Source organism: Papio anubis, chromosome 7 (assembly GCF_008728515.1).
Source record: "Papio anubis isolate 15944 chromosome 7, Panubis1.0, whole genome shotgun sequence".
NCBI classification, from domain to species: Eukaryota; Metazoa; Chordata; class Mammalia; order Primates; family Cercopithecidae; genus Papio; species Papio anubis.
Window position 1 is genome coordinate 48656366 of NC_044982.1, and position 18474 is coordinate 48674839.

Below are 18474 nucleotides of genomic sequence, written 5' to 3' on the forward strand. Positions count from 1 at the left end.
CTGTATTATTTCAGGGCATTTAAAGAGCAAGTTCTATTGATGGAAATCACAGATACTGAAAATAATGATGAAATAAAACCTTGTTAATATATTTCCTGCAGATTGATAGTTCTTGAAATTAAAGACAAAGTCATTTCTGAAATTGCTTTTGGCAATAGTTGTCACTCAAGATGTGGATGTATTGAATTTGTATTCTGGAGTCTCTGTTTTATGGATGCATTCTAACGAGTTTTAAATTTTCTGTTCTCTCTGATTTTCTGTGCCACTCATAATGTTTCTTTCCAACAATTTGTTTTGTCTTCTGTATGATTTATTGATGAATTGCTTCGAGAACTAGTGATCTTAGACATACATAGTATGTCTTTGGAAAACAAAGGATAAAGAGAATAGAATTTGAAAATTAGATGTAGTGTTTATGGAAGGAATTAAAACTCTTCAATTACAGTGTTTAGTAACATTACTTTTTATGTATCAGAGTCATCCTGAATGCTGATGGTCATGGGGTCAGAGGGAAAAAGAGAAAACCCTTGAGTGTCTAGTATTAGCTCTGACTGAGATGATAATTGTTTTTTTGTTCACAACCAGAATTAGTCACATAGCCCCCCTACAACCACAAGGGGGCAGGAAGTGCAGTCCTGTGGTATGCCTAAAATGGGGGAGAACCATGACTACTTGGCAAACAGTAACAATGACTACCACAGCAGGGTTGGCATTTTTAGCAGTTAATGTTACAGAAAGCTTGTGTGACAAATAATATGCAGCAGGTTTGAGGCCGTGGTGTGCATGGCATTTTTAGACGTTTAAATTACAGAAAGGCTTATTTGTAAAATGAATATGTAGCAGGTTTGAATGTATAACCACCAACACAGCTGTTCAAAAGGGTTTAAAAGAATCTTTATTTGCTTTAAATTACTGTAAATCTTACTCTGAGTCCCTATTCCTCATAAAAATAGTGGGAAATGCAATCTCAGTCTTGTTGGGGCTCCCCTGCTGCAGACTTACATAGTCAGGGGAGATATTTGGCTTAGCTCAGCATCAGGGAGGTCTGATCTTCAGTCCACTGGGTGTTGCTGAAATGTGCAATAGTCAAGCCCACAGGTGATCCCTCTGGGGCTGGGGACTCTGCTGCTTCTGGACAAGGTGGGAGGCACCAGAATATCTGCTGAAGCTGGGAAGCCTAGTGGCTAATGGCCCTGCCTCCCATGGAGCATCACACTGTGATCCCTCTGAGGTTGCTCCACTTCACCAAGCAGGACCTGAGTGCCTCCCACCCCTGGGGACTAACAGCCTTGGTCCCTTTCCCAGTCTGAAGTCAGCTCTTCCTGTGCTCACGCTTCTTTAAAAGACAAGAACTGCTGATCTTGAGCAGCTTCTCTTTCTGCAAAGCACTGAACTTCTGAAGCCACTGATTCCATTGGCACACAAGGTCTGCCTCATGGGATCATTGCTCATGGTTGAAAGAATTAAAGGAGACCTGTAAAAGCAATTGCCACAGTGAAGTTCTGAGAGTGTGAATGAAAAGTGAAAGTGTGAATCAACTCCAGTAAAAAACAATGGACAGAGCAGGGGTGGGGCTAGGAGAAGAAAATTAATATTTATTGTGTATACACGACGTGCCAGGCCTTCATAAAATATGTTAATATGTGGTCTCACTTAACCATCACAGCAATACTATGAAGTAGAGTATAAGCCCATTTTACAGAGGAGGAAACTGAAGCTCAAAGGGTTCTATGTCTGCATAAAAAATAGTACTGATAGCTAATATTTATGATGCTTACTATATGCCAGTCACAGTTATAAGATCTTTATGAATATAAACTCATTTACTTCTCATGATAGTTCCACGATATAGGTACAATAGGTGTATATTTATATTTTAGAGATGAGAAAATTGAGTCATAGAGATTTCAAAAGATTTACCCAAGGTCACACAGCTAGAAAATGATGAGGTTGGAAATGACTCCTGGCAGTCTGCTCCAAAGTCCATGCTTTAAACCACTACGCTGTACTGCTGAGTACAGTATAATGCTGTAGGGTGAGGGAGAAAGAGAAAGACAGAGACAGAGAGAAACATACAGAGAGATAGACAAACAGACACACACAGACTCAGAAAGACAAAGACAGAAAAACAGACAGACTGAGAGAGAGGGAGACACAGGGAGAAACAGAGACAGACACACACACACACACACACACACACACACACACACACAGAGATCAAAGACAAATTCTAACATTTGAATACATATGTTGAAATTACTTAAGACTTTCTCCAAAGAGGTTCAGTGCCTTTCCAAAGAGTCGAGCCTCAAAATTAGTCCTGGGATGTAGGCTGGCATCTGAGGTCAATGAAGAGAGTGGACTCTGCCCTGACTTTTCATACAGACACCTAGCCCCTTTGAAATGAAAGGTAAATTAGCAATGTCTGCCATTGCCTACAATTGAAAGAGAAAGGCTGTGTCAGCATTCCAAATGGGGTGGCTGATGACTTGGCAGTTAAATACTCAAAACAACTTCCCTGAAAATGGAATATTAAGAGCATGCTTTTTCCTTCTCAGATGCCATTTCTTATCACCTGGTTGGCTAGAAGCCAGATGCTTTTAAACACTAACACTGTTTAAATTTCTTGGGGTCAACTCTTTGTAAACAGTGCTGGTGTTTGTACAAAGTAACATTGGCTCTTGACTATAAAAGCTTAAATATTCTTGGCTCTCCAAGCGGCCAAGTTACTCTTAGCCCAAGGAGATAGGTACACTATATTAATTTCCCAGAGGGGAAAAAGGATCATTTCCCCTTCTTTCAGCATCTTTCAGTGGTAACTTCAAATAGGTGAATAGAAAGATTAGGTGCCTTGGTCCTGCCATAAAAAGAGGACTAAAGCCCAGATTTTCTGATCCCTATCTGCTAATTAAAGTACTGAAGACTAGATTCCATGGATTTTATTTTTCTAATCCTTCCAAAGTATATAGACTGATGTGGTATTTTCAGACTGCTTATTTTTGAAAAAAGTTTATACCCAGTGATCATATTTAGTTTTAATGTTATTACTTGGTATAGCTATTCTAGCATCAGACACAAGGACTGTAAGTGATCATCCCATGAACTACGTTACAAATGATTTGACTTAAATAAAAAAAAAAACAACAAACAACAACATGAATAACTCATTGTATACTCAATTAGTATAAATAGCTAATCTGATATGATCAGATGATCAAAATACATATGGCTCATATAACAAAACTCATCTGGAATCACAGATCGATACCCTGTGCTTGATGCATTAAAAAATTCCCAAAAAGCTGCACAAAAAACGAATTTTGTTTTATAATAAATCGAATTATAATTTTACTAGGGAAACTGGCTATGTGAAGGGCTATCATGATAAACTATTTTATGAATCAAATAACCACCTTCAATCTTCATTTATTAAGTTATGTCTTTTCTTTATTCTTTCAGAATAGATTTGAAGCACACATTGCAGCTCATATTTTGTAAATTTGAATATTTGGGTCTGTGAAAACTGGTAGACTAAACATGCAAACATAAAAATGCTTTAAAAATTATCTTTCCTTCTGCCGAGTGTGGTGGCTCACACCTGTAGTACCAGCACTTTGGGAGGCCGAGGTGGGTGGATCACCTGAGGTCAGGAGTTCGAGACCAGCCTGGCCAACATGGTGAAACCCCATCTCTACCAAAAATACAAAAAAATTAGCTGGGCGTGGTGGCGGGTGCCTGTAATCCTAGCTACTCAGGAGGCTGAGGCACGAGAATCACTTGAACCCAGGAGGTGGAGGTTGCAGTGAGCCGAGATCGCACCATTGCACTCCAGCCTGGGTGACAGAGTAAGACTTTGTCTCAAAAAAAAATTATTTGTTCTTCAAAATAATTTCTGTAAATTGTTAATAATGTCTAAAATGACTATTGAAAGATTAAAACATCTTTTATCATATATGCCAAAGAGTGCTCATGACTAGCAGAAATTTACCTTTGACAGTTTATCAATTTATAATTGTAGGATTTCAGTTCCTTCCATTAAAAGAAAAATGTGTCCTAGATTATAGCACTTGCTGGCATTTACTATTTTGGTCATCCTATTACAGATGATTATAGAGAGATTTGTAAGTGCTTTGCTATTTTAAAATTTATTTCCAGGTCAGTCTGAAAATTTTTACTTTTTCAAAAGTAAACATAGACTCTTGTGGGTATGTTTACATTGTAGTATTTAAATTTATGCTGAATTTACTGTTTATATGAATGATCAGATCCAGTTAAATACATTTTTATCTACTTCTATGGAGATTTCTGAAAATAAAACAAAAGTAGGAAGAAGGCAATGACTTACACAGTAATTGTTATTTATAATTTAAGTACATTAATTATGGCAAGATAAGTTATAAGCAATGGGACAAAACCACTTGTTTTTAAAGTCTATGCATATATATGTGTGTGTATGTATGTGTATATATATTCCTGTTACACTGGAAGGTTTCTGCTTGAATTGTTTCCTAATTTCTCTCTTACTGATATATATATTAATGTGCTATGGATTATGATGGCTATTATCAAAATATATAATATATGTAATATGGGAAAGTTTATCTTTTATAGAAACTTTAAACAAAAGTGATATTTAAAATTATATGTGAACACATTTTACCATGTGTAATACATGCATTTGATATAAATTTTGCCACAGAAATAATAAAACTAACAAAAGTGTGCTGAATATTATTTCATGTGGGGGGTGTAAAGGCATAATGCTTTCATTTTTGCTTTAAATGGCTAGCTCCCCATCATTGCACTAGTGTTGGTTTTTCCTTTCAGTTCCTTCTGACCTTTAGCTCTTTCCACCCTTCCATTTTTCCTAGCCCAGAAAACAGGTGTAGGAGGAAATTGGTTTCTTGATAAACTCTCCTTCCAGCCACAATAATCTCAGATTCACTCCACTCTGAAGATTCCGTGCTAAGCTTTGTGGTTGGATGAAAACCCAAAACATATTGTAAAATTTAATATTGAGTTTTCATGTGCTTAAACCTAATTTACCTTTTAGAAAAAAAGTTTGCGTATTTCTTCCTTCTTAAGGGCCCACACACAATGTGGAAAATGCTTGGAGGCAGGATGGTGCAATAGGTTCTTTGGAGGTTTCTGGGAGGAGCATTGAAGTCCACTTATTTTTCTCTTTTTTTTCTTCTCCCTAAGCTTTAGTGATATGAAACCTGGCAGGGATGTCTTAAGCCAGCTCTGTACGGAAGGTGGACCTAAATGACCTCTAAGCTGATGAGCTGACCCTCCTCTCTACTAACCCCCCACCTCCACCTTTTCATTTCTGAGATGAAACTTAGAAAATTATTATCATTTTTTTTTTTTTGCAGGAAACTGTGTCTGCAGACTATGAACAGAGGAATTGTCTCCACTGCTCACTGACCCTAACCCACTGGGTCTCTGGCTAAGGCAGAAGAGACACACACGTGAGGAGAGGGTGTTCGCTCTGAACACACAGTTTCAAGGACGTTCTGCTCAAATGGGAAGACTCTAGACTGTAGCTAAGACTTTCACTCGTCCAGATATTTACAGTTTGAAGGACTTCCCTCCTGATATTTTTGGCAATAAAGAGAAAATCATTTCTCCTCAGAGCATTTGGAATTGGTAAAATAAGCGTGCTGTGTGCAGCTGAGTCTTCCAAGCCTTTGACATTTTTCAGTGGCAGGATGGAAGGTCCGTAGGGACAGTCAGACTTGAGGGCTTGAACACTTATGAGTCTTTCCGTCTGCAAAACCTGGATAATCACTTCATATACCACCTGCCAGGAACTAATTTTCTTGTTATTTCATAAAAAAAGATTCCCAGTTTTCTAGACAAGTTGCAAGGACTAACTAACACCGGCGGGAAATGCTTGTATATCAGCAGACCAGACGTGGTGTAGACGCCAAGCATGGCCCGAGTCCCGGGGAGCCCCAGAAGTGTCTTCTCCCTGAGCGACAGCGTTAATTCCTCGCATTGACAGCTATGAGTACCTCTCGGGTTTCTCCCACCCCCAACACCCCTCTCTGAGCCCCTAGCCACCGTCACCTTCTCTTCTCTTCCCGCACTCCCCAGACCAAACATCCCTTTCATCAGGTGGGGTTGGGTTGTCTACTCTTCGGGAAGGAGCGCGCAAGGGTTAATGATGAAAGCTGGTGACCAGGTGGGGCGCCCACACCCGCCCCCGGCCACGGTGGGCGTCGGAGGTGAGGGGGCGCTATTCGGGCAGCAGTGCTCCGGGTGGCGCGCGGGAGAGCTGCCAGGCTGACAGAGAGGCCGGCCCGAGTGGGGGCCTCTCCGTCGCCGCCGCCGCCACCGCCGCCGCCGCCGCTGTGATGCGGAGCCAGTGCTGCGCCGGGCGGTGGAGTCAGAGCCCGGGCGCGGGAGCACGAGCTGCAACATCAGCACCAGCGGCGGCGGCACCTGCACCAGCTCCGGGGCCCCGCGCTGCGCTCTCCGCCCCGCGGCACCCGGGGCCGCCGCCCCGCGCTCTCTATGGATGTCAAGGCGGCCCCCAATGGGGTGGCCACTATCGAGGACCGGATCCTGCGGATCACCGGCTACTATGGCTATTACCCAGGTTACTCCAGCCAGAAAAGTAAGACGCCGCGGGGCTGCCCTGCGCGAGGCGGGGAAGGGAGGTGGGCACGCAGGGGTGCCGCGGGGATGCGGACGGGCGGGCGCGCGGTCCGGACACCTGCAGCCCTGCCGGCGCTGTCAAAGCCGCCTTCCCGGCGGCGCGGACCCTGGCGGAGAAAAGTATGTCCGCTGTCCTCGGTGCTGAACCGTGAGAGGGCAAGGGACCCAGCTGGGTGCGCCCAGGAGTTTGGAAACAGTCGTAGCCTTGCGGGGAGGTGCGGAGGGGACCGGGTGAGCGCTCCTGACTGCCGTCGGCCGGCTCACCCTGGTGGATTTAAGCCCAGAGGAGGCTAACATGGCTGTTCACTTAGCGGAAAGTCAGCCCTACGGGCTACACGCCCGGAAAGACCCTACTGCGTGCGGGGCGCTGGGGACTCAGGCTGAGGAGGCTCCGGGGTGGGGCTGGCGGGGGCGGCCGACCCAGACGTGGGTCCCGGCGCTGGTGGGGTCAGCTCGTTCACTCCGGGCTGTTGAGACGCTGCCAGCGCGGGAGTTACTCTGGTTACAACATCTTTAGGAGGTTCTTCACCCTGGGCAGCGAAAAGAACCTGCTCAGGTCTTCCAGCCCCAGAGCTTGCAGCCAGAGACCCGTGCGGAAGACTAGGGGCTTGGCGGGGGGGGGGGGGGGGGGGGGGGGTCTGAGAAGGGGAAGAGACAGGGCCACCCGCACGTCGCGGCCACTGCTTTCTTCCAGCTAAGCGAGGTCATGCGGCGTGGATGCTTTCACGTTTCTGGACCAGTTTTGGTGGGAGGGCGATGAGGTGTGCTCTGCTTGCAGTCTCCCTCCCCCAGTACACAAACCCACTAGCTATATTTGCTGGGATTAGTTCTGCTAGCGACTGAAGTGCAGCTCATTTTTCTCCGAATTGGAGGAGTAGCTGCGGTTTAGTTTCTATGCAGGTGGGCTTTTGCTTTTTTCTTTATCAATGCATTTCTGTCGCAACAGATGGAGCTTAATTGATGTTTTTGCCATTATTTTTGTCAGAAGCTTGGAAGCTCCTAGAAGCATTTCTGATTCGTATTTTTCTGTGACATTTGGGGTGCAATCAACATTACAGTTTCTATGAAGCGTGGGACCCCAAAAATTCTGGCACAAAGACAAGAAAACACCATTTTTTCATGTAACTTTCTCCCCTGCCATGCTTCCTCTCTATTGAATAATAATTCAAGAGCTTTGTTCCACGGGCTGTTCTCACACAGATATTTTCTAGTTCGATATTTCATTTGGTTTCAGGAAATGCCTATCTGATTTGGATGGTTTCTCTCTAGCTGTTTTTAGCATTAGGGGCTTAAATTATTCATTTTCCATACAAAAGTAATTATAAAGTGTTAGAATTTTCTGGAAAGAAAATAACACACTGTGGAATGCTCTTTGAAATCCCTGTACTATACACTCAAAAACTTCTCCTTTTTTATTGGCAAAGGATTTCTTTTTTAACCCTGGAAACATAAGTAAAGGAACTAATATACCTTGTGGAAATTACTTGACTTTCACCTTTGAATATTTTAATTAGGAACCATGGGATTCTAGTGGCTTAGAGAATGTAGAAGCTGTGTGTGAAATTAAAAGACTCAGGGTAGTTTATTATTGTAATTTTTATGACAATGGGACTTTGGCTAACAATGAACAACCCAAAAAGAATACTGAAAAAGTGACATTTTAGATAAGGACATGTTCATATTATATTTTTGCACTTGCTCAAATAGCTGCACATGCTTCATTTGCAATACAATAACAGGACAAAAACAGGGAAGAGCACTGGCCAAGACTATAACTGGAAGCCAAAAGGGATAAAGATTAACTTGGCATGGTTATTTGTGATGGGCACTTACCTACCTAAGTTTAGACCATAGAGTTAAAAGAGTGAAAGCAGAGAATCTCACAAGAAGAGAGAATTAAGCGATAGTCAGATAAATCTCAGGATGCTCATGCTTTTGGAAGTAGAGAAAGATTGCTATTTTGCACAGTGAGAGATTGAGAGAGGAGAAAGCTGGAGGAGGGCCAGGGAACCGAGCACCATGAAATAATCCTGTCCTAATGCAGGCTTCAACTAGTAAACAAACACTGAAGCAAACCAGTACAATATGGTCAATTGATTTGGCTATTACAGAGAATGACCAACAGCTTAGAGGAAGTCTGGAAAAATATACTTAAAAAAAGGCTACAGTGATGAACATATAATATATGAAAGCAAGGTGACTTTCTCATTTTCTGTCTGATCACATATGAGGGACAATCTCTAGATATCTATGCCATTTACCTTTTTGGAGATAAATGGGGACTTACATCTAAGAAAATGCACTGAAGATCAAGCCTTCTGTTAATGCATCCTGTTGTTTGCTTGTACCTTGTCCAGAAAAAATTCTAGTAGTCACGCTGATGCAAAAAAAGAAATATATTAGAATTCAGAGAAATGAAGGTACTTTAATGGGCAATAGGGCATTTGTTTTATCTATACTCTTCAATTAATGAACAGTTATTGAGTAAATATAAACAAGAAATCTGGATACAAAGATGATTAAAGGTGGGTGCAGTGGCTCATGTCTGTAATCCCAGCACTTTGGTAGGCCAAGGCAGGAGGATTTCTTGAGGCCAGGAGTTCAAGACCAACTTGACCAATGTAGTGAGACACTGTTTCTATATTTATTTAAACATTTTTTTAAAAAAGATGATTAATGCGTAGTGTGGTTACTTAGGTAGGGAATAGATTCATTCATTCAACAAGTGTTAATTGAGCACCGCCTATGTGTCAGGAGTACATCAATGAGCAAAACAGACGAAAGTATTTTCCTTTTAAGAACTTAAGTTCTAGTGGGAGGAAACAAGACAATAAACAAATAAACAAGTACATAAATTATTTAGTACACTTCAAGGTGATAAGCGCCTTTTGAAAAGTTACAACAGGATAAAAAGGATAAGATATTCTAGGGGTAGAGATTGTCACAATTTTAAATAGGCTCATCAGGGAAGTCCTCATTGAGGAAGTAACAATTGAGAAAAGACCTGAAGGATGTCAGGGAGTTAGCCATATGGACATCCAGAAGAAGACATTCTGGGCAGTGGGAACAGCTAGCGTAAAGCTCTGAGATAGAGTGCAACTGGCATGCTGGAAAAACAGCAGGGAGGACTGCATGGCTGAAGTGCAGTGAACAATTGGGAAAGTGGTTGGAGATGAGGTCACTGAGGATCCAGGAATGCAGGTAAAGGAGGGCCTTAGAGGTCATTGTCAATCCTTTGACTTGTATTCTGAATGAAATGAGCATTTGAAGAGTTTTGAGAGAAGAGTGATGTGACTTGACTTATCTTACACAAAGATCAGTCTCACTGCTGTACTGGGACAGGGTGAAAACATCTAATTAGTATGTTATTGTGATAACTTAGGTGAGACATGATGGTGGCTTGAACCAGACTGGTAGCAGTAGAGGAAGAGAAAGGTGGTCAGAGTCTGCATATATTTGAAATTAGAGCCAATAGGGTACCCTGATAGATTGGATATTGTATCTGTAAGAAAGAGAGGAGTAAAAAATGACTGCATCTTTTCTGGTTTGACTAAGTTTGGGTTGCCATCAGCTGAAATGTGGAAGGTTTTAAGGTAGAGAAGCTTTGGAAAGGGGTGGGGGAGTGGATTGTCAGGGGATAAGGATAACATTTTAGAGATGCTAAATGTAATTGGAGATGTAGAGTAAGCTTACAGTTCAGAGTAGATGTCTGATTGGAGATATAAATTAAGGATTTGCCAGTACTTGGGTGGTATTTAAGGCCTAAGACTAGATGAGACCTCCAAGGAATGAATGCATATAGAGAAGAGGCAGGATTGAATGTTGAGACACTCTGACATAAAGAGGTTCAGGAGAAGAAGAAACCCATTAAAGGATACCAAGAAGGAGCATCCAGGGAGATAGGAGGGAAACCAGGAACATGCGATACACTGGAAGCCAGTAAAAAAGAGTTTCAAGGGGAAGAGATTAGCTGAGTCCAATGCTATTGAAAGGTCAAGTAAAATGAAGACCGACTGAATTTGACAATTGAAGGTCATGGGTGATCTTGACAAGAATGTTGACAAGAGCACATAAGGATAGGTAAAATAGATTAGAATGTGTATAAGAGAGAGTTAGAGGGAAGAATTGGAAACTGTGAGTATAGATGACTCTGCAAGGATTTTTGTGCAAAGGGGAGAGAAGAAATGGAGGAAGCAGGCTCAAGAAAGTTTTTCTTTCTTTAAAGATTAGAGAAATAAGAGCATGTTTGCATGCAAATGAGAATGATTCAATAGAGAAAGAAAAATTAATGAAGTTGGAGAGATAGTGTACGGAAACTAGTGCACAAGAGAAGGGACATTGCCTTAGATAGGAACATGGATATAGGGTAAGTTGTGTGGGGCAGGTTTGGGAAAGTGTATAACTGAGATGGTGGGAGTCTTTTGAGGTTCTCTTCTGGTTGCTGCAGTCTTCTCCAAGTAGGAAGAGAGAGTCACCAAATGAGAATGAGGGTGGTGGAGGATGTGATAGAGGCTGGAGGAAAGAGAAGATGCGAACAGTTAAATAGGGAGAGTGAATGGACTGGAGAAGTGTGCTCAGGTTGTCTGGTAGCCTTAAGGGTCCATTTAAAGTTTTTGGTCACAAAGTTAAAGTGAGATCAGCCAGTATGTTGGCTCATTCATTAACACAGCAAAGGCGTGGAACAAGTAATGATAAGTATATAACCAGAGTTGCAGATTATCCAATGTATATTTAAAAATAGGGACAAGAGAGTTGTATACAAGAGAGTTGTGTTATTAAAATGGTTGATCACGGAATTTAAACCTGGTAAGCAGAGAAGAGGAAATCTAGATAATTAGGAACAGGGAACAGATGGTAGGTTCCATGAATTAGAGGTCTCAGTAGAATCAAAGACTAGTGGAAGTTAGCTGGAAAGGTAGGAGGTGGTGGGTTGTATACTGTAAGAAATTTAATTCATTTCCATAAGTCAAATAAAAGGATAAATTCATTCATGTTTTATTGTATTCCATTATTGATATTTTTGGGGTGAGTATTCTTTTTTGTGTGTTTGTATAGGGAAACAGTGTGTTGATGTATGGTTGAATTAAACCCTAATGGTTTGGAAATTGATCATATCCTTAAACCTGCCAGCAACTGGCTCTGAGACCTGGGACACCACTCTGTGGACATTGGTTTTTTTGTTTGTGAAAAAGAGAGTTGAAATCACTGTTTTAGAACAGTCATGCAGTAGGTCAGCTTTGACAGCTTTCAAAACAGTCCCACCTTCCCTGGAAAGGTATCAGTAAAGGAGTACATTTACTTCACCTGTCTTCACCTACCTTTGGTAAACAGTTGCCTCTCTTTGTTCTGTGCCTTTGTACCTGTTGGCCTTTTGTTTTTTCTATCCCCCATTAGTGATCAGTTTCTATGATCGTTGTCTATTGGGAGCTGCAGTTTGTAGTAAATATTTTCTCTTTTACTTTAACACCAGCTCTGGTATCATCCCTACTTCAGAAAGAACTCTACCCACTTCTGGCTTTCTTGGTTCTCTGGGTGCTTGGACGACTGCCATGACTTAGCATTTCCCAAGGTTCTAGCTTCAGCTGTGTCCTCTCACTGTCTGCTTTCCCTGAGTGAGCTCCTTTAATCCCACGGCATTACCATCTTTGGTGTATCTGTATTTCTAGGTCCACTTTTTCTGAACCTACACCCATATTTCAAAATTCCTTGGCGTATTCTACCTGAATGTCCTCCAGGCATGTCACACATAAAACCAAAATCATCATTCTGTCCTTAAAATGTGCCTTTTCCTCCTTATTATGCATTTCAGCTTCTAATGTCTATATCCAACCAATTGCCCAAGCCAGAAACTTCGAATTATCCTCAACTTCTGCCCTTTCGCCTTGCCCTATAATCAGTTAATGAACCCTATACGTTCTACCCCAGATAATGTGCTTTCCAGTCCTGCGGTCACTGCCTTCTTCCATCACATCTTTTGCCCAGCCTCAAGTCCTTCCAATCCAGCATTCACACCTTAAAAATATTTACTTCTCCACAGTGCAGATCTGTTCATCTCACACCCCTGATCAAATATGTGAAGTAATTTTTCACTTTCTGTGGCATGAAGTTCAAATTACTTAGCATGCCACAATCCGAACCCAGCCTGTATTGTTCTATTTTAGCACACATTTCTCCCCCTTACACCACAATCCTCTAATTGCCTAATATATGCTTAATGCAGAAAATCTGGAAGGCAGAGAGCAACGAGAGATTAAAACAAAATTACTCATAATTCCACTACCAGAGGTATTAGTGTTAACATTTTTGTATATATCCTTTCAGTCTTTTTTATGCCCATGGACACAGCAAGTGGCTTTTATTTTGTACTGAACATTTATCTCGTTGTTCTATATTGTTTGTAATAACTTAAATTTTCGTGTATGCATGTAGTCTTCCATATATGCAAGCACTTTAATCTACTTCACCAATCACTAGTTGGTGAAGTATCACTAGTTTATTTTTAGTCCAACTTTTTCTTTTATTTCTCTTGCTCTCTCTCTCTCTCTCACTCTCTCTCGTTCTCTTTCTGTCCTCAAGCCCCCTTCCTTTTTAAGAGATAGGGTCTTACTCTGTTACCCAGGCTGGTAGTGCAGTGGTGCAATTATAGCTTACTGCAGCCTCAAACTCCTGGGCCCAAGCCATCCTCCCACCTCAGCCTCCTGAGTAGGACTACAGGTGGGCACCATCACACTCAGCTAATTAATTAATTAATTATTATTTTTTGTAGAGATCAGGTTTTGCTAGATTGCCCAGGCTGGTCTCAAACTCCTGGCTTCAAGTGATCCTCCCACCTCGGCCTCCCAAAGCACTGGGATGACAGGTGTGAGCTACTGCATTGGCCCACCTTTTCTTTTTGATCTTATATCCCATAGGGTCTTCACACACTCTGACACTGTGGTCATACTCTCATCATGCAGCTCATTGTTTTAATGACATTATTGTGCCCATGCTCTTTTGCTTCTCAGTGCTTTATTGCACTTTGGCCCCAGTGCTCCCTCTCTGTCTCCTTCATCACCCTGCAGAAAGCTCCTATTTATCTTCAGAAGTGCAGTTTAAATGTGCTGTCCTCTGTAAAGCTTCCCAAATGCCCCAGGCTGGCTAATCCTCCCTCTGTGCTCCTGTAATGCTGTGTATTCACCTCTGCTCCAGCATTTAACACACTATTTTGGGCTTTTTGCTTTGCACAAAACTATCTCACCCATAGAGCTTGGGGAGAGCCGGGGATTTATCTTTATTTATTTTGTCTTAGGCAAAGTGGTATATTCTGTTGCTCAATAAAGTTTATTGTGCTAACGAATGAAATATTTAGCTCCATTTGAAGAAATTAGAGAGCTAATTATTTTCACACAGAAAAAGAAAGAGTACATGATGGTAGTAGTGATTAGAGAAAAAGAAAAAAATTACCAGCAATGAGTGAATCAAATAGATGTACTTTAAAGAATGAGAATACACTAAATGGTGTTTTATGATCATTTTACCTGTCTGGTTGTAACTTCTGCATTTCTGCGTCCTTACTTCCTTCTTAAGATTTTCTGTGCTGCAATGGGGGAAAAGGCATTTTTTTTTTTTTTTTTTTTTTTTGAGATGAACTCTTGCTGGGTTGCCCAGTCTGGAGTTCAATGGCATGATCTTGGCTCACTGCAACCTCTGCCTCCCGGGTTCAAGTGATTCTCCTGTCTCCACCTCCCGAGTAACTGGGATTACAGGCATGCACCACAATGCCCAGCTAATTTTTTGTATTTTTTAGTAGAGACAGGGTTTCACCATATTGGCCAGGCTGGTCTCAAACTCCTGACCTCAGGTGATCCACCTGCCTCGGCCTCCCAAAGTGCTGGGATAGCAGTCATGAGCCACAGTGCCTGGCCAAGGAAAAGGCAATTTTTTAAAAACCACAGAGTAGAATAAAGTTACTAAATCATAAGAAAGAAAATGTGATTTCTCCTCTTTCTTCTTTTGAAGTTGTTAGTATTGATCTTCCTGGTACAATATTAATACTGTATAACTCTTATTCACTTTAACTGGAACAAGTTATGAAATTCTCTATTACTAGTGAAATAAATGCAATAAATATCTTTCCTTGTTCACTTTCTGTTTATATCCTGAGAGTAAGATTTGTGCTTCTTTATGTATGAGAGGAAGTGTTTTGTAAACAGTAACAAATAAGTACCATTAATATGTGGTTTTGAGAAGTATTTTGTAATGTAGTTTTAAATTAGAACATATAAGATCTATGTTAATACTAAATATCACTGTATATGCTATTGATGTTAGATAGTGTGGTAGTTTTTACAGTGTTTATTCTGATGTGTATTTTGTATTTAAAATATAAATTTACATACAAACTGGATGTTTGTAATGCAAAATACTACTTCCACTAGCTAATACTTGGATTTAACATTACATTTTAGATGTACTTTATTTTGAAAACCTATCTAAGACCCGGTTTGTGGCTACAAGTTCTAATGCAAAGACCACAAACTTTGGCAATAGAAAGACCTAGGTCTACACTCCTGCTATGCTACTTGCTAGCCGTTTTTAAAAATATACTTTAAGTTCTGGGGTACATGTGCAGAATGTGCAATTTTGTTACATAGCTATACATGTGCCATGGTGGTTTGCTGCACCCATCAACCCATTACCTACATCAGGTATTTCTTCTAATGTTATCCCTCCCCTAGCCCCCCACCCCCCGACAGTCCCTGGGGTGTGATGTTCCCTGCCCTGTGTCCATGTGTTCTCATTGTTCAACTCTCACTTATGAGTGAGAACATGCGGTGTTTGGTTTTCCGTTCTTGTGATAGTTTGCTGAGAATGATAGTTTCCAGCCTCATCCATGTCCCTGCAAAGGACATGAACTCATCCTTTTTGATGGCTGCATAGTATTTCATGGTGTATATGTGCCACATTTTCTTAATCCAGTCTATCATTGATAGACATTTGGGTTGGTTCCAAGTCTTTGCTAATGTAAGTAGTGCTGCAATAAACATACATGTGCATGTGTCTTTATAGCAGAATGACTTACAATCCTTTGGGTATATACCCAATAATGGGATTGCTAGGTTAAATGGTATTTCTAGTTCTAGATCCTTGAGGAATCGCCACACTGTCTTCCACAATGGTTGAACTAATTTACACTCCCACCAACAGTGTGAAAGCATTCCTATTTCTCCACATCTTCTCCAGCATCCGTTGTTTCTTCACTTTTTAATGATCGCCATTCTAACTGGTGTGAGATGGTATCTCATTGTGGTTTTGATTTGCATTTCTCTGATGACCAGTGATGGTGAGCATTTTTTCATATGTTTGTTGGCTGCATAAATGTCTTCTTTTGAGAAGTGTCTGTTCATATCCTTTGCCCACTTTTTGATGGGGTTGTTTGTTTTTTCTTGTAAATTTGTTTAAGTTCTTTGTAGATTCTGGATATTAGCCCTTTGTCATGTGGATAGATTGCAAAAATTTTCTCCCATGCTGTCAGTTGCCTGTTTACTCTGATGATAGTTTCTTTAACCTCCTCTCAGATCAACAGTTTTGTTCCTGTAAAATGGGAATGATAATAGTTGCCTCACAGGTAGTTGGGATGATTATGTAAGATAATATTTATTGAGTGTCTGGAACAACATCCAGTTCAATGTATGGAAGCTATTATAATTACGAGGAAATGAACAGAATCAGTTTTATGACTTCAAAGAACCATGCTCACTTTTTGCTTGTAAGTAAATGGTAAGTCATTTTCTGGTCATACCCATAATTGTATTTTAAATTGTTGTTATTAAAAATTATGCTACAGCAATTTAAACACAAGTATAAATTGTCCAAGTTCACAATGGCTTTTATTTTTGGTTGTTACTTTCTACTCTTTACCAATTTCTGGCTTGTCTGGTGCTAAAACAGAAAGGGGTGGTTCTACCTGGATTGCCTCTTGGGATAGCTTATTTAAAATGGGCTGGAAGCCATCTGTGATGAGGTGATTCCAAATGGGCTGAACCAAAAGAGATGAGGCAAATTGACAGCCAGTGAGTGACAGAATGGGTCTACATGTCTGCAGATGCATGCAGGTACTCAGGCACCAAAGTAGGGTGAAGTTGGGAGAGAGGTAGCAGGGAAAGGTAGAATCTCAGCTGAACATGGATAGCTTGGGTAGGATGGGGTAAAGACGGGATAGTGAGGACAAACAGGTGGGGAGGAACTGAAGGCTAAGGGTTAATTTGGGAATAGTCCATTGGAAGTAGCATTGTTTCTTTCATACATGGAGTGTTAAAGAGACAGTTCTTTTTTCGCTATATATGTAGCCACAAATGTAACAGACAGCCTATTTTATGTTCTTCTTTGAAAAATATATCATTATGTTACAAACATATTTACATGTTTCTACATAGTCTTTGGAGTTATGCTTTTTTAAAAGTATAAAGCATTTAACTACTTCAAGACACAGAGAAATATAAAGAAAAATGGAAATGATCTTGTTACCCTAACACAAGTACTATTATTTTGGTTTATTCCTTTCCAGCTTTCCTAAGGCATACAGGACTTCACTTCTTGATTTATTGAGAAATATAAACTGTAGCTTAGTTATAATACAATTTTGTGTCCTGCTTTTTTTCCCACCTAACATTTCAGGATAAGCATTTTTCATTTATTTTCATTTATCTGCTTTGAGAGGCTGGAATTGGATTCTCCTTTCAAAGATCTTGGCTTACAGAATTTGGCAAGCTGGTTCTATGCCATTTGAGACTAAGTAAAATGGAAAGATGTGGAGTATTAGTGATGGTTTGTTTGGTTTCTAGTCACGAGACTCCACTTGAACTGGCTTAAGCAAAATGGGAGCTGTTGAAAAGACACCGGGGAGTCTCTCATGGGTTTGAAGAGGAGGGATAAGATGGTGTAGGCTGAAATCAGGTCCTGGAGGGCTGTGGGGAAAACAGGAAGTCTTCTTTCTCTGTCTTTCATCTCTTTTTCTCTGGCACATGCTCCCCATTCTTGTCTCTTGCTTCAGGCTGACTTTCTCTATTTCCTTGTCCAAATGGTCAAAAATAGCTACTGCCAGCAGTTCCAGTGATTACATGTCCTCTATTCAAGAGAGCAGACAGATTGAGCGAGAATCTCTTACTTCTAAATCCAGATTCCTGGGGAAAGCGATATTTTGGCCCAATTTATGTCACTTGCACACTCTTGACCCTATTGATGGTGGTGGTTTGGGGTAGGGTCAAGTTTCCCAATCATGGCTGCCAGAGGCCCTCTCCTGTAACCCTATTGGCTGTATGAGGGAAGAGATGATAGTTTAGAGAAACAGAGCAATTGGTTGGACAGTTAACTTAATAGCTATTTGGTTCACAGAATATTGCATTTTTTATATCAAATTATAGGCTTCAATCAAGATTCCATCTTTTCTTTCTTCTGGTCCTGAGAGCCCTTAGAGTGAATCTAGATCATATTTAATGAACTTATAGATACTGTATAATCCTAGAAACAGAAAATCCATGTGTCTGTTTAGAGGATAAGTCCTTGAGAATTCTGTTTAAGAGTGCCCATCTAGCACTGCAGACTACTTGTTAAGCTTCATTGACGTGCCACTGGTTACATCAGGTTTGGAAGACATAGTTCTTTTTCTAGGTCAGATAGGGCAATACACTAGGTCTTTCAGATTCAATGTACAGTAATTGAGGATGACATTTAACATGGTATATTTAAACAGTTTGAACATTACACTATCCTGCAGTCTGAGATTTGTTCTATTTAGACCTAGGCTAATGCCAAGATGGCACTAGTGAGGTG

General features: G+C 40.8%; 1 protein-coding gene across 2 annotated transcripts in view; it reads left to right on the forward strand.

Annotated features, from left to right (window-relative positions):
- Nucleotides 1-6381: 6381 nt before the first annotated feature.
- SLC35F4 (solute carrier family 35 member F4) overlaps nt 6382-18474 on the forward strand; it is a 291291-nt gene continuing 279198 nt past the window's right edge. For both annotated transcript variants that reach the window (XM_031668079.1, XM_031668080.1), the window contains exon 1: nt 6382-6622. In XM_031668079.1, the coding sequence (XP_031523939.1) occupies nt 6520-6622 (103 nt within the window). In that variant the 5' untranslated portion in view covers nt 6382-6519. The remainder of the gene's footprint in view (nt 6623-18474) is intronic.